This window comes from Calypte anna, chromosome 7, assembly GCF_003957555.1.
Source record: "Calypte anna isolate BGI_N300 chromosome 7, bCalAnn1_v1.p, whole genome shotgun sequence".
In the NCBI taxonomy this organism is placed as follows: Eukaryota; Metazoa; Chordata; class Aves; order Apodiformes; family Trochilidae; genus Calypte; species Calypte anna.
Window position 1 is genome coordinate 27067365 of NC_044253.1, and position 22617 is coordinate 27089981.

Sequence of the window (22617 nt, forward strand, 5' to 3'; positions counted from 1 at the left end):
ACCTCTTTTTGTTGCTGCTCCATAATTATTATTGTTTGAACTAGTTGGCATGTCTCCTAGAACAGATTTCACACTCTGTGAATGAGGTTAATTCATTAGTTACATTTGTTTTAAAGCCTCTTGAGCAATCTAGTCACTGTGTAATAGTAGGTGACTGATCCAAATCTTTACCCAGTGAAATAGCAGAGTTTCATCCCAATTTGTTAACAGAGGAAGCTTTTAAGTTTTCATACTGACATTTCACTGAAGAATATGACAAAGATAATTCAGGAAAACTTGATGTTTCCATATCTGTTTTCCACATAGGTTTGATTTCAGTCTTGATGGTAATGTCAGTAGGCATAAAGATGCATCTCTAACAGTCCACCTTCTGTATTTTTCCAGGCACACCCTGCTTATTAAAACAAAGCACTGCTCACAGCAGCAGTAATGACAAGAACAGATGGGGTTTAAGATCATGAACAGACACTGAAATGACCCAAGTTAAGTGAAATGTTGCTTACAACTACAAGTTAGGCTTCTTTTATAACTTTTTTTGGATGGTCCAGGAGTCTTTATGTTCTCAGTTTTCTCAGTTAATCCCCTTCCTCCTTGTTCTGCAAACAATCCTCTATGTCTAGCTGACCGTGACATTTGAGTGCATTTATATTAAGTCCTGTTACTAATTGGGATAAGATGATTCAACTCTTTTTTTTTTTTTTTTTTAATTTTCCTCTCCAATCAACATTTCATCTACTGGCTTAGTAACTAAAAGCTAGTCCTGCTTAATTCCCATTTCAGCAGTCAGGAAGCATGCTCTACCATGTCATAACAAAGCATTAAAGGAAGGCAATAGTGGGTGTTTAAATGAAATTCCATGAGAGTTCTCCATTTCCAAGATAGCTATCTAAATATCAGCTTAATGGATTGTGAACCCTGCCTGCAGCTTCTTTGTGGAACTTTTCTATAATCATACTTCCATTAAGGGCAAACTCTGCTTCTTGTTTTTACTGACACAAAATTTAATTGTCCATATGCCTTAAGTCCAAGTTCATCAGCTGCATAGCCTCAAAATTCTTTCCTGCATTTTCTGTATAGTTAGGCCATGGTGGAAAGGTGGGGAATAGCATGAAGTGGAAAAGAGCAGTCATCTGGCAGAAGCTAGAGCTGTTTGAGGTGTTGATTCAATGCTGCCTTCCCATCACTGAATACCTTCAGGGAGTAAGGTACCAAAATCAGAATGAGATCACACTCAAATGAAGCCATGCTCAAAAAAGCCAACGACCCATATCACAACATCAGCCTTAAGGGAAAAAAAAGAAAGGTTGTAGTCTCAGGTGACTCCCTTCTGAGGGGAAAAAGGGCCAATACATTGGGCAGACCCCTCTCATGGGAAGGAATGCTGTCTACCTGGGACATCACCAGGAAACTTCCTAGCTTGGTGTGGTCCTTGGACTAGGACCTCCTACTGATCTTTCATGTGGGAGGAGAGGAAGTAATGACAGCCAGTCCTAGAGCAATTAAAAGAGACTTTCAGGAAGAGTGGTGAGAGATTCTGGTCACTTTTTCTTCTCTTCTTCCAGTCACAGGCATGGGAATGAATAACAGTATGGCAGCACCAGGGATGTTAACACCTCTCCAGACCTTTCTCAAAGTGGGAAGAGGGTCTTCACCCAGGAGCTTACTGGGCTAATCAATAGGGCTTTAAACTAGATGTGAAGAGGAAAGGGGATAATACCAGTAGGCTTGCACATAACAAGCCATAGGATGACACCTCAAAGCAAGGAAAAGATTCTGGTTCAGGAGCTAGGAACACTTACAGTCAGTCTTCTAAACTAAACTCCAAGGTGGATGATGGGGCCCAAAGGGTGGTGGTGAATGGTGCTGCATCCAGTTGGGATCCAGTGAGAAGTGGTGTCCCCCAGGGATCAGTACTGGGCCCAGTCCTATTCAACATCTTTATTAGGAACTTGGATGAGGGGATTGAGTCTACTCTTAGTAAATTCAGTGATGACACCAAACTGGAGAGGAGTGTTGATCTGCTGGAGGGTGGGAAGATGCTGCAAAGGGACCTGGGCAGGCTGGGTCAATGGGCTGAGGCCAATGGTCTGAAGTTCAACAGGTCCAAGTGCAGGGTCCTACACTTTGGCCATAATAACCCCATGCAGCACCACAGACTGGGGGAATAGTGGCTGAAGAGCAGCCCAGCAGAGAGGGACCTGGGAGCACTGGGTGACAACCAGTTGAACATGAGCCAGCAGTGTGCCCAGGTGGCCCAGAGGGCCAGTGGCATCCTGGCCTGTATCAGGAACAGTGTGGCCAGCAGGACAAGGGGTGTAATTCTGCCCTTGTACTCAGCATTGGTGAGGCCTCAGCTCGGGTTCTGTGAACTGTTCCAGAAGGACATGGAGGTGCTGGAGCGGGTCCAGAGGAGGCAATGAGGCTGCTGAAGGGACCAGGGGGAAAGTCTGATCAGGAGACGCTGAGGGAGCTGGGGGTGTTTAGCCTGGAGGAAACTCCTGGGGGAACCTTATCAGGTGTAAGTCAGGTGGGGGTCAGGCTTTCCCAGGCCGTGAGTGACAGGATGAGAGGGCATGGCCTGAAGCTGTGCCAGGGGAGGTTTAGGTTGGATGTCAGAGAGCACTTCCTCATGGAGAGGGTGATCAGGAACTGGAATGGACTGCCCAGGGAAGTGGAGTCACCATCCCTGGAGGTGTTTAAGGAAAGGCTGGATGTAGCACACAGTGCCATGGTCCAGCTGATGCAGTGGTGTTAGGTCACAGGCTGGACTTGATCCCAGAGGTCTTTTCCAGTCTCAATAATTCTATGATTCTGTGAGTGGATATGCCAGATAGGAAGGAGGAGTAGGAGGCCAGCACAGATGGAACTTTGCTATAGACCTAAGCACAAAACCAGCTGCATGAAAGTGTGGTGAAGTGGTAAGACTCACAATTGGAAAGCTTTCACACTCAGAGAGAAAAGCCAGTGATAGAAAGCAAACCTATACTGGGGGTGGGACCACTCAGCATGCTTTACTTACAGCCCATCAGCCCTTTTATACTTGTAAAAATTGTCTGGGTCTCACGACCTCTCCAGACTCAGGGGCAGTCACCAATTTCAGTGGCCATCTCACCTTTGTCAAAAGCAGACCCAGAAAAGCTACAAGATGCCCAGACTAGGCAAGTCCCATAGAAAATAAAAATAAATCTAGATTTATTACTGCTCACAGAAGTGGTGTCAATTCACATTAAAGTACGATGGAGCACTTCAGATGCCAGACTTTCTAGAAGAGAGTTTTAGAGCTGAGAGATGTATCCAGCATCGCTCTGTGCATCACAAGCAGCATTCCAGGCTAATCTCAGCTGCAAGCATGGGAAAATACCACTTATTGTTACAGCCAGCTTACATGAGAAATCCATGTAAGTTGGAACAGCAGCTTAAATTCTGCTTTAATTTTACAAAGCTTATACACAATTATGTAGTAAAAAATCAGGGTAGCAAAAGGTTCACAGGTCTATGGATCAGAGTGGTATAAAAAGACTTTTAATGCTGTTATTATTTGTGTGTACTATTTGCATTTATTCAGTGGAGTCTGCTGTGTTGTTTTCCACATTTTAGTCTGCCATCAATTATAGATCTGGAAGAATACAAAGCGTATGGCAGCAATGGAAACAAACATCCCCACATAAAGCAGTGGCTGTTGCCAGACTGCTCTGCTGCTCACTTTGGCACTTTCTGGAAAAATAAGTAATGTGAGGGAATGTTTAAAATCAGGATAAAGGGAGAAGAAGGGCAGAATTATAGCTTTCATTTACTGGCTTGCTACATATCATTAGCTTATTCAAACAGTTTATAGTAAATGAAAGCAAAAATCCTTTATGTTTCCCAAGTTTCTATGTTTATTAATTATTACTGAGTGGTACTCACAGATGGAAGCAGAAACAATATTTGCAGCTTTTTTTCCCCTTCCCACTCAAGGGTCTCTTAGAAAACAAAACCAAGAAAGCTGATAAAAATTATACTAATTACTGTTGGGAAGAAACTAGGAAGAAGATACAGGTATGTGTGACCCCATTTGCCCTCTTCTGTCAACTGCTCAAATGAGCAGAAGACAATTTTTACAGTAGACTGCAGCCAGTGCCACGAAATCTTTAGTCCTTCAGCTGGAATGCAAAACTTCCCTAGCTGATAACTGAAATGGGAAACATTGCAAAAAGTCATTATCTGGGGAAGAACAAGCTTTCTTTGGCAACTGAAACAATCAGCTGGTTGCAACTTCCCCACCTCCAAGGAGACAGGGGACATCACCCCTGAGACCACCCCACAGTGCTGAGCCCCTGGGGATGTGTTGACAAGTGTTCTCCACTGTGTCCCCACCATGTTCCCATCTGCAGATAAAATCCTCAGAAATATTTCTGGTAGAATTCACAGGCACTGACCCAGGCAGGAGGGGTCGAGCTGCAGAGGTCCCTCACTGCCATCCCTGTCTTCTTTACTCATGTCAGATATATTGAGGTGAGGATGTCTGCTGCCTGCTGTTAGCTGGGTGCACCTCATCTTCAAGTAACACATTCAGGAGTATCTCAAAATCTACATCTTGTATCACAGCTTCCTTTGTCACTGCTAGTTTGTTTTTTTAGTGTGAGCCATCAAGTCAAAAAGCTTAATGCCCAAGTGCTACTGGGACTATGTAAGTATCAGATACTAGTTACCATGTGTATGACATAAATTTTTAGCAGCAACTACCAATTACCCCGTGTAATAGCTCATGTGTTGTGTGACAGAACTTGCTTAGAGGTGACTGATAGAGGCAGCACCACAGCCATTACTTGAAGGATCTCCCTTCATTTGGCTGTCAGGTCACCAGGGGTTTACAGGGAAGAAATGCAACAGAGCATCAGTAGATAAGGAACAGAAAAAATACCTACTGTAAAATTAAGTGCTATTGCCAAGGATACAATTAGGCACTGTTTTTTATGATACTCATATTCTCCCTCTTGCTGCCAAGCTTATCAAGCTTTTTTTTTTTTTTTTTTCTTTTTTCTGAAGCTGTTTAAGTCAAGAATTCACTTACAGTGAATCACATTTTATGCAGAGATCACATTATAACCATCACATACATTCCCCAATATTCTTAAATGGAAACAAAACAAAGCAGTTTGAGTTTTTAAGTATAGATAAATGAACTGGATAATGTGTTATTTTTTAAAAAAACCTTAGGCTGTTCCTTATCAAGGTGTCCTTATGCTGAACTGTTTGTTGTGTATTAAAGTATGCATGCTCCATATTTTACAGCTCTGGAACTTAAATCCGTAAAATATTCATGCTAGAAAAGGATTAATCCAGGTGAATTCCTAACTTTTATGTACAGCTGGCTTCTAAATAATATTGTTAACAAAAATTCCTTGCACTAATGAGACCACTGCTTCATTAAGCCATAATTTATTTAGAGTAAATGAGGTACTTATGACTGTTCCAGGCTTTCTGACTGAGAAAGCTCTTGTTTTCACCACTGCTGTGTCAGTAGTTGGGGTTGTGACAAAGCTTTCAGGGCAGCCCGGTGTGTTCGATGTCCGATGAGGCACAGCTAGAATTTTGTGAAGATTTGCACTGTCCGGTGCCTCCTGACCACTGACGCAGCTCTGGCAACCACTGCCGTCGTAAGGCATTTGAATAACACCCTTTCTGTGAATTTCTCCGAATTTGAGCCTTTCCAGGACTCCGGTGGCCATGCGGAGCTGGGCAGTGGTGCGGCGCGGGGAGCTCCCCGGGACTCTTCTTTCAATTGCCTCTGGGGCGAGAGGCTGCTGGGAGCCTGTGGCTACCCTCCGGGCCAGCGTGGCGTCCCTCCCCTCCCTGTCCTCCCTCGGGGGTGGCTGTGGGGGGACCCGTTCCGACGGGAGATGGCGGAGCGACCGCGCAGCGCAGTAGCGCGACGCCGGCTCCAGCTTCCCCCGCCCCCCCGGGACTACATTTCCCAGCGTGCCGCGCGGCTGATACGGAGGGTGCCTGTGGTGGGAGGGGGGGAGCGGCGAGCGGGGCGTGGCCAGCGCTCTGCGCGGTGACGTCACCGGGGGTGTGGCCTGCGTGAGCGTGAAGCGGGCAGCGGAGAAGGACGGGGGGGGTGGCGGTGCCCGTGTGCCGGGACTGGGGGTGCCGGGGTCGTGAGGCGGAGCCGGGGCCGGCAGTCAGCGGCTGGCGCCAGCTGGGGCGGCGGTAGCGGCCGCCGCAGCGGAGTTGAGGCGGGGGCCGGGGCCGGGAGCTCAGCGGCGGCCGCCGCGCTGCCGCCCTCCATGGGGCAGGGGGCGGCCGGCTTGCCCTGCCCCGCCGCCGCGATGAAGTGACAGCCGGGCGGAGAGCGGCGGCGGCGGCGCCCCTTGCGGGCTGCGAGGCGAAGGGCTGCTGCCAGCCCGGCCCCGGGGCGGGCGGCGGGGGGTCCGGTGAGTGAGGCGGCAGGGGCTCCCCCCCTCAGGCCCTGCGCGCCCCGCCTCCCCCCCCGCCGCCGCCCGCCGACCTGCGCGGGGGTCTCGTTTCGGGGAGGGGCAGCCGGGGAAGAAGGCGTCGGGCCGGGTCGGAGCGGAGCGGGCGGCGGCGGAGGGGAGCGGCCGCGCCATGAACTACCAGCAGCAGCTGGCCAACTCGGCAGCCATCCGGGCCGAGATCCAGCGCTTCGAGTCGGTGCACCCCAACATCTACTCCATCTACGAGCTGCTGGAGCGGGTGGAGGAGCCGGTGCTGCAGAACCAGATCCGCGAGCATGTCATCGCCATCGAAGGTGAGACGGCTGCCCCGTCCCCTGCCTCCCCCCAGCCCAGGCCCCTTCCTGCCAGGCTCGGAGGAGCGGCCGCCGGCGCCCTCCCGGCTGCCTTCCTTTCCTCGGTGCCCCCTCAGGCCTTTTCTGGGATGGGGGTGGGGGGTATCACCCCGTTCCCCGTGGGTTCATCTCCGCAGAGCGGCCCCTCGGTGCGGATAGTATTTTTTTTTTTTTTGAAAAGGTGAGTTTGTTGGAAGCGTGGATGGGAAAGGGGAGAAGTTTTCGAGTCGTGCCCGCTTTCGGGGGTGCAGGCAGGGCAGCAGCCCGTATCGGAGCTCGGCTGAGCTGAGGAGAAGGTTGCCTTAGAGTAAAGGAGATTTTCTTGTGTGCTCCGTGCAGTTTGTGGTGGAGACGCGTCGAGTGTGGGTTCCGCTTTAGCGATGTGAAGTGGGTAAACAAGGTGTGCAGCTGGATAACGGAGCGGCAGTCTGGCTCTGCAGCAGTCTGACAGACAGGTTGGAAGGCAGGATGAAGATAACAGTCTTGAAAGCTTTGGATTTATGTGCATCTGTCCCCGAAGGAGCACTGCAGGGTCTTGTGAGCTGCTTAGGATGTGCAAAATAAGTAAAAATCTCTTAGCGCCGGTAACTGCAGATATTTTTTTCTCAGCTGTCGTTGGAGTTTAAAAGAGCAAACAGTATTGACTGAGAACATGTATTTTAAGAGGACATTTTTGAGTTACTTTGCATAAGAACTTGGTAAGCTTTGTGTTGTGAGCGTTTGCAGTTGTCTGCTGCTCTTTTGGAAGGGGCTTAAGCCAGCAGGTTATGATACAGCAGTGGAAATAGAGCTGCTTAAAACTGCCTGGTGTTGTTGGCCTATCTGGTCCTTAAATTATATGTAGTAAAAAAAGTCCTGCTGGAAAAACTGCCACTGAGATTGTTACTTGGAAGACTACGCTTATTCCTCTGACTCTTGGGCAATTCAGCTTGAGTAGACATCATGTTTCATGCTGGTAACATTTTAGGGGGAGAGGGTAACCCCCCCTCTTTATTATCTTGTATAGTGAGTCACTGTGACTGGCAGTGCCTGTCACCTATTAAAGAACGTAAGCAGAGGCTTAGTTGGGCACTAAGTACGTGGTTGAGTTTTGTGCGTATTCTTTGCTGCATTTGTGACTTTATTGAAATAAGGGTGTGTGGTTGTCATCTTCTGGGCCCCTCCTGGGAGTCCTTCCCCTTCTCTCCCTTGCCCTCTTTTCACTAAAGAGAAGAAAACTTAGGAATACGTATTTTGTGGGATGAGTGAAGCACTGGCATCGCTGTTTTTTTCTCAGTGTTACTGGTTATTGGATTTCTGCAGGGTGAATTATACCTTCAGCTAAATGCATTTTTTCAAGTGATAATTTTTACGTGGTATAAATGTTTCTTGAATAAGATGCTTGGCATAAGGTGATGCAGCCAGGTTTGTGTTGAAGAGGAAGAGGTTGAGGAGGAAGATGTGAAGTGCTGTGTGTAAAGCACTGTGTCATTGTCTTCATAGAATATGGCTTCTTTAGTCTTTTCATCTCTAAATGATTTGTGTTACCTAATTGTAGCTTTAGTTCATTTGTCAATCACAAAGACTTTAAAAGACTTTAAAATAGCAGCCTGCAAATGTGTTTCAAAAGTAAAGCCAATGAGTAAAATTTTCACACAGAATTTTCTTTCTAACTTCAGTTGGATACTGGGTTGTGAATCGAATAGACCTGGGAAAGATTTGTCTATAAAACGTATATTCCAAGTATCCTGTGTTATGAGGGCTCTGTGTCTAGCTCTGAATATTAAAATGCATGTACTTAAAAAAAAAAAAACAACTCAGTCCTTTAGATTGCAACTTTACCAAATTGTGGTTTTGGTAGATCTTAACCCAACTTTTTCTTGTTGATACCAGATGTTAAGCCAGTGTGGTAATGTCATATTGCATGTAGGAAGAACTTAGAAACAGTCATTTATTTCGCTGCTGTGGCAGTCCCAGAAGTCTTCATTGAGCTGCAGAGAGTTTAGTGTTACAGTGGTACTCCCTAAATACCACAAACCCTTTTGAGTTTGAGATACTCAGCTCTTTCACTGACAGCAAGGCATTGTGGTGTGGTTGGCATGTGGCTGCCAGGAAAAAAAAATCAAGTAACTTTTTACTGAAATAGCTCCTTCCATCGGAAGGAGAATTGTAGCCATTGAAGAAAGGAGTATAGCCTCATTAGTTCAAGTTGCTTCAAACTGTAACTCCAACCAATATGTTTTCCTTGAGCAACTCAAATAGTACTTTCCTGCTTGAGAGGTTTGACAAATCAGGAGGAGAACATAGTTGGAATCTAAAGCAATTTGAGAGTTATTTCAGTGGAGACACTATTACTTAGAATTTTCTTTCCAATGTAGAGTGGCATGGTCTTCAACACTTTGAATTTTATTGGCAGTGTCTACCTTCCATAAGTTTTGAGTTCTATTATTGGAGTGTCTGAAGACACTTGTTGGACCAGTGACTGAAATAATGTGAAATTTAAACTGGCTACTCCAAAGGGAGCAGCTGCTGAGCATTCTTAAATGTTGTCTTACATTGACATTTTGATTATTTTTTTTGCACAGAATTTTTTATTCCTGGTATTATTCTGAGGTAGGTGTGATATTGGATAAATAGTTCTGTGTGATGTTAGCTCACTATTTTTCCCTAACTGGATAAAAATACTAAAAATTGTTTAGTTTCAGGTTCCTGCATTCCACACAGTTGCAAGGTCAATACTTTCAAAGCATACAATTCCATTCTATTTTCTGGTCATGAAATTTATACTAAATACCCAAACAATTTATGATGCTGTTATTTAGACCATTAGCTGTAGTAAAAATTTCGTGTTCTGCAGTTCATGAGCTTTGTTTCACTGGTAGATGCATCACTACCTGATCAGTATTTTACAGTTCTTTCACCACATATATTGCGTGCTTAGGAATGGGAAGAAGAAAACATGGATTGGCTTCAGCAGTCTTTAAATTGCTGAGAACATCTTTGGGGTTTTGAGGTATGGTGCTCATAAGGGGGTGTGTGTAGCTATGTAAGGGTAGGTAATACCTGAATATATCTATTTTAGTTTCTGTCATAGAAACTTAGACTAGAACTATATTGTTACAGAACTTCAAGGATAATGCAAAACTGAGGAAGGACCTTGAAAAATTTGATAAGTTTAATTTCTGATCCTTTTTGAAAGGATTTAAAGCAATGTCAGTGTCATCTTGGCTAACAGTCTATAAAGCACTTTTGCTGACATAATTATTACTAATACATGTTGATGGGGCAAGTGTTGAGTGTTTTCCTGATTGGGAAGTATCTTGAGTCCTCTATTAGTAAAACCTCAGTGATGGGGTTTAAGATACAGGCTTCAGAGTGCCTTGTGAGTAAGCTGAAAATCTTCTCTGTGGTCTCTGCTTTTTTTTTATTTCCTCTCTCTCTCAATAGAAAGCATGATTTATTTTCTTTTAAGGCTTTATGCTTTAATTCTTATGGATGCCATACTAGACATTAAGTTATGAATTCCTGTATTCCAGCTTGTTTTGTGATATATATTCCATTTTTCTTAAAAAAAAAAAATTAATCAAAGTGTGCTGTGACTGCTAGCTTGAGTTCTGAAATTATGATTATTAAGAGGTATTTAGTATTTCAGAAATAATCGATGTCTTAGAGAAAATGTGATTTGTACACTTGGAAACTGTTCAGGGCAGTGCACTGGGGAGGAATTATAATGTGCTGATTCATGAAAATAAATTCATTTAGCATGGAGCTAAAACTCTTGAAGTGCATATGCATCAGAGACATCTGTCAGGAAGTGATGTAGGACTCCACTTGGTAGTGTTAACCTGTACTTGCCAGTGACTTACTAACTTTCCAACTCCTTAGATGCTCAAGTATCTAAGTATCAAGTATCTTTCTTATAGAAGATAGACTCAGTTTTGGTATTGAGGTAACCAGTAGTATTTTAATGCATCTGTTGACACTGAAATATGAGACAAATTAGATGAAAAATTAATTTACTGTACAACCATTGCTTTCTGTTGTGAAATATAAGACTACAGCTGGATTTCCTTCTTGATGATGTATCTTTGTCTCCTATTTGACAACAGAAAAATGTCAAACTTGTGAATGTTCAACCTTTGTTGTCCTATTACAGGAGTATCATTGTTAGCTGAAAATATTTGGCTCCTCTTAGGGATAAGTTGAAGGTGAATCACTGCTGTATAGCAGCCTCGTAATATTGTGAGCCTTCCTGCAGGTGTACAAATAGCTCATGGCAAGGAGCAGAAGCTGATTGTAGGAGATGACCTGACAAAGAATTAGATCAAGCTGCAACTTGGAAATGATGGTTGTCACTCTGAAAGCTATTTGCATACCTGTCACTCCTTTTCCTTAGGTATTTGGTTGAAAGGAGACTTAGGAAGTAGAAGTCCCTCTCTTGGGAAAGGAGTTTGTTGTTTAAATAATAAGAATGGTGATATAGTTCAGCTATTTATGCATAAATAAAGAAGGAAGTATAAATAAAGCAAGATAAATATTATGCAAGACATTTTGAAGCCTTCATAACACGTACCTTACTGAAGCTATTGTTATGCCTCAAACTGTATGATTTGCAGTGACAAAACTGATTCTGCAAACATACAGAAGTATGATTAAATTCTGTTTGCTCTGAAGCTAAAGGGTTTAACAGTGGGTTTGTAGGCAGGTTATGGCATCTCAGCTTGTAAACCAAAGCTGGTTTTCACCCATTTTACTTTTCAGGTCAGCAAAGTAAACAGTGTAAGCTGTTGTGGTTTTACTGACACAGAGAATCTCTAGTTTTAGGCTGAGTTTTTTTTTTTTGAGGGTAACTTTTTGGGGTGGTGCCTTGGGAACAATTTCACAACATAGCCCTCTTGTTTCCTATTTGTGGGGGAGTGGGCAAGGGTAGATGGAGCATGCTGGGAATGTGCTTTTTTTGTTGTGGCAGATGAAATTAAGGTGGTTCAGTTGGATGTCAGGAATCTGAACAGATTGTATTTAGCACATGTAGGTAAATTCTGAGCTTGCAGATATGCAGTAGGCACTGACTTGAGTAATGATCATTGCCTGTAAGAGCCAATGCAGTTATGTTTGGAAGAAGTCTCTTAAGGCCTTTTTCTGCTGGTTGCGTGTGCATGACTTTGAGTCCCAAGCTGTGCCTTTAACTCATCTCAAAGGTAGCTCCCTGGTTCTGTCTAGTTGGCTGTTGACCTTCAGTGAGGACAAATGGGTGAAACACTGTACATACTGTGTAGTTTTGGTGGCTAGTTTCAAACTGGAAAGACTTTTCTTGTTAATGTGGAAGGTAACAAACCTAAGCATATGAGTAACCAAGAAAATTTAAATGCTTGTCCTTAACTTGCATGATAAGCTAAAAGTTGGGCTTGATAGTTGTGTTTGAAGGTAGTAGAATGTCTGAGTCAAAGTGAGTGTGCTTTCTGGCTTTATGTCACATGCTTTGTTGCCATCCTCAGCAAGAGCTGCCTGAATAAGTATCAGATGCTGTTGGGTGAGAAGTTACATTAAACCATTAACTTCTGAGGACAGCCTTTTTTTCCTCAGTCAAAGAAGGAAGCATGCTGTGTATCAGCTGCTGTTGTTGGAACCCAAGGCATGTGAGCCTTTGGGTTTTTAGGGAGTGTGCTCAGCTTTCCCCCTCGTTTGCTTTGGGGAATTAGTTTAAAGCAGCATGCAGTAATGCTGAAATGAGAGTTCATGCTGCTGTGTATACAGATTGGTGTTTTTATTTCTATTTCAATTGGCAAATGAGTCTTACATTCTAAGAAGAGGGAACACTCAGCAATGCAGTACCTTTCTTTTTGGCTCATCTCAGGCACTTGGGAAAAGGAAGCACACTTCATAACATTGGTTGTGGTGTTTGTGTTCCAATTGTACTTGGCAAAGTACAAAATGACAATTACAGTTTCCAGCACATGACATAGGTACTTAGCCTAAGTATCTTCAAAATTTATTTTTTTAATCATCTATATTATCTGGCACTTGAGGTAATCATTAGCCTTAGTCTTCAGCATCTGAAGGAAGTGGATTGAATCTTGGATCACATGATGAAAACTGATTTGGTAATACTATGTATTGCATTAATTGCAGTATTAAGGGATGCACTTAAAAGCATACATGTAATCTGACAGTTATAAGTGAAATTAAAATCCCCACTTTTTTGAGAATGATGGAGGTTGGGAATGCTCTGTTTTCTACTGCATTACAAATGGGAATTGGTTTTCTCCTTACCAACAGGCCAAGTAAATGGCAGAGTTGTTAGTTTTGGCAAATCTTTGAGGAAGAGGTAATGTAAGGTCCAAAAATCTTAGTAGGTGAAGTGAAGAACTCATTTTCACCTCCACTTCTGCTGACAGTTTTCACAGTTGTTAATTTTAATGCTACAGATATGCTTTCTGACATTCATACTAATAGCTTTACAGTATTTGTGGAAAAAATCTGAAATTATTGCTTAGTAATCATTAATACACAGTGAATACATAGTGAATAAATTCCCTGTCCTGAGAGAAAGTGTTGTGGGTTTTTTTGATAACCCTAACATTTGTAGAAATAAAATACTGGTCTTCTGTAATACTAATTTTTGTCCTTGGCTTTGTTAAAGTACTGTTTGTACTTCATGTCACCTATACTGAGGAAGAGCTGTGCTTGTCTTCTGTGTTCTCTCTCCTTGTACCATGAAATAATTGAGCAAAGGCAGTGCCAGGTGTGGACAAGTTGTGAGATGATGGGGACAGTACCAGGAACACCCCCTGCTAAGGCCGAGAACACTTCTGTACTGCGTTGTGCCTGTCTGCAGCAAGAAGCAGCTTGGTTTCTGGATCCCTCCCTGTATGCTTGGCCTTAGTGGGGTGTGTTTTGGGGGGCTGCTTTATTTTTTTTGTCTGCGGTTTGTTTTTAAATAGAAATTCCTGCTCCGCAGTGGTGAGGCCACATGTGGGGTACTCTGTGCCGTTCTGGGCCCTCTAGGACAAGAGGGACACAGGCGTGCTGGAGAGAGTCCAATAAAGAGTCAAATTGAAAGAGCTAACTTAAAAATGTCTACTGTGCTAGTTATTGGGCATTTCACTTCTGTGTTTGTCATGTTATGCCTAACACTTTACTAGATTCATGTTGCTAGTAAAAAACTTTTGGGGTTTTAAATGGTTGGTGTTGCACCTCAATACTGTCTCAGAAAACTCAGTATTTAAAAGCAGTGAGAAGATACAGTTAAACTGCAGGGATAAACTCTTCAGCCTGTGGGTGCAAGACTGATATTAGCCTTTTGAGTAATGATGTTAAACTTTCTAAAGGATTTTGTAAGATTATGAACACTTCAATTCTCTTGTTTATATGGAATGACTTCAGTTACTGCTTAGACCTCTGGACAGAGATTTTGGTCCTAAGTTGCAATAGTTTGTACTTCTGGTTTCATTTTGATAAGGCTATAAAAGCTGCATTAATCTTGTGACTCATGTTACAATGAAGGTAGCAGTGCTGTCTCACTCAGACATTCAGGCTATCCGGATCTATGATTTAGAAAGTTTTGGTTTACATTTCTAATTTCAAAGTGGGAACAGAGGGGGTTGTCAGGTTCCTTTGTGGGTAGTGAGTCTGTTGTGGGTAGTTGCTAGTTCCAAAGCTCTCTGGAAGTACTTAATGTTGTGGGGTTTTTTAATATTTTTTTTTTTTTTTTTTAAAGTAGATGGAAGCAGATGTGTTATTTAATCACATTTTACCTTGTTAATGTGGTCTTGGGATTCTGACTAATACTGTATGTGGAGCCTGTACAGTGGTACAGATGAAAGGGTGGTAAGATGGCTATGCATTGCTAAGCCAGTGAATGACATGGTTTTTTTCCATTTTTCTTTTCCTATTGCTTAATTAAACTTCAGTTACTGCAGGAATCAAGTACTGAAAATAAGGAGGTGCTGTGTGTGAGGTGTGTAATTTCAGTGTCTTGTTTAGTAGCTTTTGTTTACATAGTTGGATAATGAATGTAAACCCAATAATTAAACAGTTTTGTTTGGTTGTTTCCCCTTCTGTACTAAAACGTCACCCTTAAGAATACTGTATTTGAATCTGTAGCTTTATCTGTATTGCTTTGCGTTAGTATTTATTAGTAAGAATCTTCTGATGCATATTTAATTTTTTTTCATAGCTTTGAGGGAATTGAAGGTCTGTTTATAGCCCAGACCTATTCAGTGCTCAACACAATTTATCATGAAACCTGCAGGAAAATCCACTTTGATTTGAACTTGGTAGTGCTTATTTTCTATTAAACTAAAGCTGCAGGTGAATTTCTTCCTGTTAATAATTTTTTAGTAGTTTATACCACTATTTCTATACTTGGCAAATCTGGTTTTGAGTAATATAACCAGAAGGAGGACAACAACAAGACAGTCTCTGTAATGAGATTTTGTAGCATCCTGTGTTCTCTTGAGGAAATCAGCTAAAAGGATGGTACCCTGGGTGCCCAGACAGCGGTCATTTAAATGTATACCACTTCAGTTTGTGAATACTTGAGTGACTGAATTAACTAATTGTGCACCAAAGGAAGACTTGTTTGATCATTTGGTCAGTGACCCAAGACAGATGTCTCAGGATCTTAAAAAGGAGGTGACAGGCAAACATGGAAAGCAAGTGAAGCATGAAGACAGATGTTAGACTTCACCTGCCTCTCTGAATACATTTACTTTGCATTTTTGTTTCTTTTGAATCATTTATTGAAAGAAATTGTATACTGTATAGGAGTTCTTAGGGTAACCTAAACATGGTACTGGACAGCAGATGTTTCCCAGTATTGACACATGAAAGCAGTTGAATTTCAGTGTTTCATCTGTGCCTTCTGATGTGGCTGAACCTAGTGATCTTAAGATGCTGAAATGGCCTTCTAGCACAGGAATAAGATCATAAATATGCTTCAGTATTCTGTGCCATCAGAGCCTGTCCTACTCCATGGAGTTAGGGTTAGGTGAAGTGCAAGTCTGGAGTAGTTAGCAGGGATCTCCAGTCAAAGCTGCACTGCTTCTGGGCTGGGATACTGAAGTTTCTGCATTTCTTCATTAGTATGTTACAACATAAAGCTTGTTTACAGCAGTTGGAACCTACAGCACTTTTTGTCCTGAGCTTGGCCTACTGAATTACCTGCATTGTTTTCCAAATGTCAGGCTGTCTGTGCAGGACACAGGTGGTCTCTTGAAAACTAAGTCTGCAGTAATGTTGAAAAGTACAAAGGAATAACAGAGCTGATACTCGATCCTTGTATGTGAATATTGTTGTCTTTTCTTTTGTAAAGGTGTGAGGCTTTAGTTACCAAGAGCTTCATGATACATGAAGATCACATAATAACTGATACTTCTGCCATAGCATACTGTAAGGGTTGTTGTACTGCTTGTGATGACCTGCAGGCTTGTTGGAAGTTTGCATTCAGGGAAGGTGGCATGCTCTTGGAAGGATCTGACAAATTGGGTCTGATAAGATACTGGCAAAAGTCAAAGATAGTAGCTCTGCATGGCCACTAAATTGGCATACAGCTTCAGATTTGCTATTGTAGCTGCTGTTGGAGGCATAACATAATAGGGAACAGGTTCTTGAGAGAAAGATGGGTCTTTTATGTTGGTAGATGGATCTTTTATGTTGGTAGATTAAAGCCCTCATTGAGGGGCCTTTAAATGAGACTTGAAGGGAGAGGGGGAGGAGAAGGGGAGAGGATAGAGGCAGGGTCACCCAGGCCTTCTGTCTGCCATCCCACCTGAGGTGTGAATCAGTAATAAAAGGGGTGTAGCTGGGTTTGCACGAGTGTTGCAATGTATTCCAGGCTGAATGTAGACCAGAAGGACTTCCAGTCCCCTGGGGTGGGTTCTGCAGGCTCAGCCCAGAACCTGAAGTGCCTGTACACAAATACATGTAGCATGGGGAACAAACTGGAGGAATTAGAGACTTATGTGAGGTCAAGGGGCTATGATCTGGTGGCAATTTCAGACACATGGTGGGGCAGTTCACATGACTGGGATGTGGTCATGGGTGGCTGTGTCCTTCTTAGAAAAGAGAGGTCAACAAGACAAGGTGGTGGAGTTGCTCTTTATGTGAGGGAGCAACTATAATGTACTGAGGTCTGTCCAGGGGGGCATGAGGAGTGAGTTGATAGTCTGTGGCTGCAAATTAAGGGTCAGGCTGGGATGGGAGATACTGTTGTGGGTGTCTATTACAGGCCACCTGATAGGGATGAGGAAGTTGCTGAGGCTTTCTACAGGCAGCTGGAAGCAGCCTCACAGTTGCAGGTCCTGATTCTCATGGGGGATTTGAACTACCCAGCTATTTGCTGGAAGGCCTTCTCAGCAGCCATTCATAGTCCAGGAGGTTCCTGTAACTGCACTAGTGGTAACTTCTTGATGGAGATGGTGGAGGAGCCAAGTGGGAGAGGAGCCCTGGTGGGTCTTATACTCGCCAAGAAGGAGGGTCTGGTTGAAGTGGTGAAGGCTGAGGGCAGCCTTGGCTGCAGTGACCATGAGATGGTGGAGTTCAGGATCTTATGTGGTAGGAACAGGATTCCAAGTAGAATCTCTTCAGTAGAGCCGATGGAGAGCAGCATAAGGGAAAGGGACGTGGGGGTGCTGGTGGATGGAAGGATGCCCATGAGCCAGCAATGTGTCCTTGTGGCTGAGGCGGCCAATGACATTCTGGGGTGCATTAGAAGGGGGGGTGGCTAGTAGGTCAAGAGAGGTTCTCCTCGCCTTTTGTTCTGCCCTGGTGAGGCTGCATCTGGAATATTGTGTCTGGTTTTGGGCCCCTCAGTTCCAGAAGGACAGGGAACTGCTTGACAGAGTCCAGTGCAGAGCAACCAAGATGCTGAAGGGAGTGGAACATCTCCCTTATGAGGAAAGGCTGAGGGAGCTGGGGCTCTTTAGCTTGGAGAAGAGACTGAGGGGTGACCTCAGCAATGTTTATATATATGTAAGGGGTGAGTGCCAGGAGGGCAGAGTCAAGCTCTTCTCAGGGGTGACTGATAATAGGACAAGGGGCAATGATTATAAATTGGAGCAAAGGTGGTTCTATATAAATATAAGGAACAATTTTTTCACTGTGAGGGTGACAGGGCACTGGCACAGGCTGCCCAGGGAGGTTGTGGAGTCTCCTTCCCTGGAGACATTCAAACCCACCTGGATGTGTTCCTGTGTGACCTCCTGTAGGGGACCCTGCTCTGGCAGGGGAGCTTGGAGTAGATGATCTTTCAAGGTCCCTTCCAACCTTTAAAATTCTATGATACTATAATTAATTGTTTAGCACTAAAACTAGAGTGATAGCTTGGAAAATATTGGGTATGAACATTTGATAGTGAGAATTCTCATAATGCTGTTACAAATAATTTTGTTACTGATTGTACTATCTGTGTTTCTGTCTAGCAAGTTTTTTACTGGTTGTATTGCCAAGAGGTTGTATTTTCAACCATCAACTAATAAATGACCCTGAAGCAACATAATGTTCCTTTGCTTTCATGAACATAAAGTCAGTGATCTGGTAGATTTTAAAAGGTTTTCATAGTAAAGCTTTGTTAGTATTTTCAGTATACCCTAAAGTCTTTATAGAATCATTTTCTTTTTTGGTACTGTGAATATAGCTGAGTAATAGTTTTTCTTCAAATATCATTGCTCCTAGAAAAGGGCTCTGCCTGCTATTTTATGAAACACTAAAAATTGATAATGCTACTGATATGCTCTGTATATGGACAATCTATAGCTGCAGCCTTAGTGCATATGGGACCTTCCTATAGTAGTTTATTACTTTCCTATGGCAATTTTATTACTTGAATATGAATCTGTGTGTTCATCCTTGGAGTTGAATAAATGAAAGCAGGAAGAAATAGAAACAAGCTGTGAAAAACTATTCCTGTACCCCATGGCAACTCATCTATTTAGTCCCATTTCATTACTTTTCTCATGTAAAATAAGATTCTAATTTTAACCTGCCTTAATGAAGCTTCAAAAATACTTCAGTGCTATGAGGCTGTGGCATGTAATAATAATAATAATAATGTCTAGGTGTATAGCAGTACAATTTACAGATGGAAGGATACTGCTATTGACTTATCTTGATATGTTAAATTAGAGGAGGGTGGAGCTGAGCAGAAGGGCACAACTTGCTTGAGGCAAAAGATATGTGAAATACAGAGGTGCATAAGCTCTTTGAGGAAAGGGATGTGTGTTCACCATCTGGATAACAGTGCTAGCCAGGTTAAGTGCACAAATATTTACAGTGTACATCTGCCTTGGTAACTGCTTAATGCATTTTAAGGCGACTATTTAGATGGAGACAGGAGACCTACATGACTTATGAAAAAGACAGTGCTTCTCTGGGAATATTTTGCTTGCTGAAACAGCTTGCTTCCTGCATAATAGAGTGAATTCAGAGGGTTGCTGGTTTGATTTATGATGCTAATTGATGTGGTAGTTAATGTGAACTACATGTACTAATTGCTCACTTGCTAATCCTCTCCAAATTATCTGACAAAAGCTCTTAAAATAGAGCATTACATGTTTTTAAAACCGGTCATCTGGAGAACATAAACAATTGGGGCCCCTCTTTTGCTTATAAAAGCCTCATCTGAATATTGGACCATTTTAGTTACTGTAATGCTATAGGGGAAACTTCAGTGGCTTTAATGGAGTCTTACTGTTTTTCTTGAACCTATGGAAAAATATTTTTCCTTCCTTCAGCTCAAACATTACCATTATCTATATAGTAAAGATACAATACATATAGTACTTTTACTCTGTAGTTTTAGTTTTAGTTTGCCCCTGTACTCAGCCCTCGTGAGGCCACACCTGGAGTACTGTGTCCAGTTCTGGGCCCCCCAGTTCAGGAAGGATATCGAGGTCCTGGAGCAGGTCCAAAGGAGGGCAACCAGGCTGGTGAAGGGACTCGAGCATAGACCCTACGAGGAGAGGCTGAGAGAACTGGGGTTGTTCAGCCTAAAGAAGAGGCGGCTCAGGGGAGACCTCATCGCTCTCTACAACTACCTGAAAGGAGGGTGTAGCCAGGTGGGGGTTGGGCTCTTTTACCAAACGACTTTCAACAAGACAAGAGGGCATGGACTTAAGTTGTGCCAGGGGAAGTTTAGGTTAGATATTAGAAAGAATTTCTTTACGGAAAGAGTGATCCATCATTGGAATGGGCTGCCCAGGGAAGTGGTGGATTCTCCGTCCCTGGAGATATTTAAAAAGAGACTGGATGTGGCACTCAGTGCCATAGTCTAGCAACCGCAACGGTGGTTCAAGGGTTGGACTCGATGATCTCTGAGGTCCCTTCCAACCCAGCCAATTCTATGATTCTATGATTCTATGATTCTATAATGAAAGTCATGATGTGCCATTTGAATTTGTGTTGATCCGTACATGCCAGCCAGTCAGTGCAGTAGAAACTGCAGTGGGTAAAATATATATATAAAAAAGTCATAATTCATGCAGTGGCATTGAGATAATGAGGGCATGTTGACTGTCTGATTCTGGTAAAGGAAATGTACTAAGTATTTTACTTACTGTGCAAATCAGTCAATTAATGTAAAATGCAAAGCTTTTGGATTTCTGGGCTGGTAGGGGAGATCTTCATCTTAGATTATGGAATATAGTAGTCCAAACAGATGACTTTTACTTTTTTCCTAAATAAGGAAAGATATGTTTGAGTACAGGTAAGAGCTGATTCTTTAGTTGTCTTGTTTGAGCTGCTGTCTGTGTAAATGGGGCAGCTGGGCAGCATCTCATCACTTCTGTAACATTGAGATTAAAAGTAAGAGTTTGATGAAATGAACACTCTATTTTGAACTTCATATTTCAAGGTGATTGAGACACTTTGAGTATGAATTTTTCTAATATGAGACTTGCTGTAGAGGCAAGGCAGTAAGCCCTGAAAGGAGACTACAGGCAGCTGGAAGAAATTAGTTTGGAGGAGGAAAAAAAATAAAATTAAATACTGGTGTTTGGCTGTAGCTTGAATGTAGGCTGTCAACAGCTAGAGGCAAAATACCTCAGTGACCTAAAAAGTACAAGTATGTCCCTAAAGGGATTACTTGATGTTAGGTAATGACATGCTATTAAAATTAAAGCTTAAATATATATATATATATATATATCCCCTTGACTTGCTAATTAGGCCAGTCCAGTAGCTTACAAAAAGAACTGTAGTAGATAAGTGGGAAAAATCAATTTTGCCAGATCACGTAAAGAATGAGAGCCTACTGTTGTTCCAGATTTCTTTTCTTTGTAACTAGTATATAAATAAGATATCTTGCTTAGGCTGAGCCAGCTGCCTGCTAGAAACCTGCATATGAATATCATCTTCTTGGGGAAAGTGACACCACAGTGAAACATTGTAGAAATCTGGTAGTCCTGACTTATAGTGAAAGGTGTTGTCAGAAGAACCTCTTTTACTGTGCAATGTTGATACATTTATCCTGGATTATCTGACATGCTGCAGCTGGTTTTGGGTAGCTTTCATAATATTTCTCTGCTGAGCAGATGGGAATATTGCTCTATAGGTAAATGATAATATTTAATAAAAACTGTGCAGAGCTGACACATTAGGTAAATCAGATACGGATAAATAGATCCATTTACAAACAGGATTAGGTCTTTTTAAAACAAGATCAATGATATAAAATATAACTGACCTCCCACAAACAGGTATGAATGTTAGCTATATGTTCTCCTTGACTTGTAGATTTTTGTTTAGCTCTATTTAATAACATTCAATAGGTGCCTCCTGGTGCTATGGTACTTGTGGTGATAAATCAGCAGTACTCAATTTAGCCTGCACCACTAATTGCTTCAAAAATTTGGGGACAGTTTAAAATGGAAAAAAAAAAAACCCACAAATTGTGTGGCTGGTGTGATGTGTTGGAAAAAGCAATGCCTTTTAAAAGCCACTTCTTTCCAGTTGTCTGCCTATTGGTTGTAATGTGACTTTGTGTGTGAATATCCCAGCTGGCAGGCAACGGTTTAGCTTGGATGGAAATGTTGGTGCTAATGCAGAGGTCTGAATGGGATCTCTGGGACTCAGTAAGGGCCAGGAGATAGGCTGGGTGGTCCCTGTGATGTTAAGTGCTGGCCATGTAGCTATCACTTAAACTGACTAAACTAAAGCTGGCTCCAGTATATAGGGAAAGTACTGCAGTTTTGAGTGTGGTGATTTTTGAGATGTATATTTGTGACAGGAATCTGAACTGGGTCGGTTGTCTCAGTATCAGACTCTGGTTTGCCTCTTGATGTGATAATGAAGTCAGAACAAAGGCTCTTTATAGCTAGGGATGGCAGCAGAGAGGATGTGTATTGACCTCATGGCACAGAGAGTGATACAGGTGTCACTGGGGATGGTGTATGGAGAAAACAACAGGATGGCAGAAAACCTTTTATCTTGTGGCCTTGGTCTACTTGGGTTTATTTCTGTTGGTCACATATCTGGATTAAGGAAAAACATTATCTGTGTGTACAGCAGGCATTTGTTGAAACACTCAAGCTGATAACCAAGGATGAGTGCTGTTGGCTTAAACTTGGATATGTGATTTGACTTTCCATAAAGCTCTGAAAAAGTAATAAAAATAGCCACGTGACAACTGCTTATGAGCTGTCCTTCAGATTTTATATTGCCAAATTATTTAAGTACTAACATCATCTACAGACTCATAAAAAAGCAGTGATAGTAAAGTCTTTTGTCTGATTATAGCCCAGCCTTTTAAAGCAGAACATAAAATCTGAGCCTTCAAAGATAGTCTTGAAACTGTTGACCTGGTAATAGTGGCAGTGGCTCATTTGCACCCAAAGTGGATTTTATGTGTT

General features: G+C 42.6%; 1 protein-coding gene across 3 annotated transcripts in view; it reads left to right on the forward strand.

Moving 5' to 3' along the window:
- Positions 1-6533: 6533 nt before the first annotated feature.
- AGAP1 (ArfGAP with GTPase domain, ankyrin repeat and PH domain 1) overlaps positions 6534-22617 on the forward strand; it is a 352299-nt gene continuing 336215 nt past the window's right edge. For all 3 annotated transcript variants that reach the window (XM_030453884.1, XM_030453885.1, XM_030453886.1), the window contains exon 1: positions 6534-6754. In XM_030453884.1, the coding sequence (XP_030309744.1) occupies positions 6592-6754 (163 nt within the window). In that variant the 5' untranslated portion in view covers positions 6534-6591. The remainder of the gene's footprint in view (positions 6755-22617) is intronic.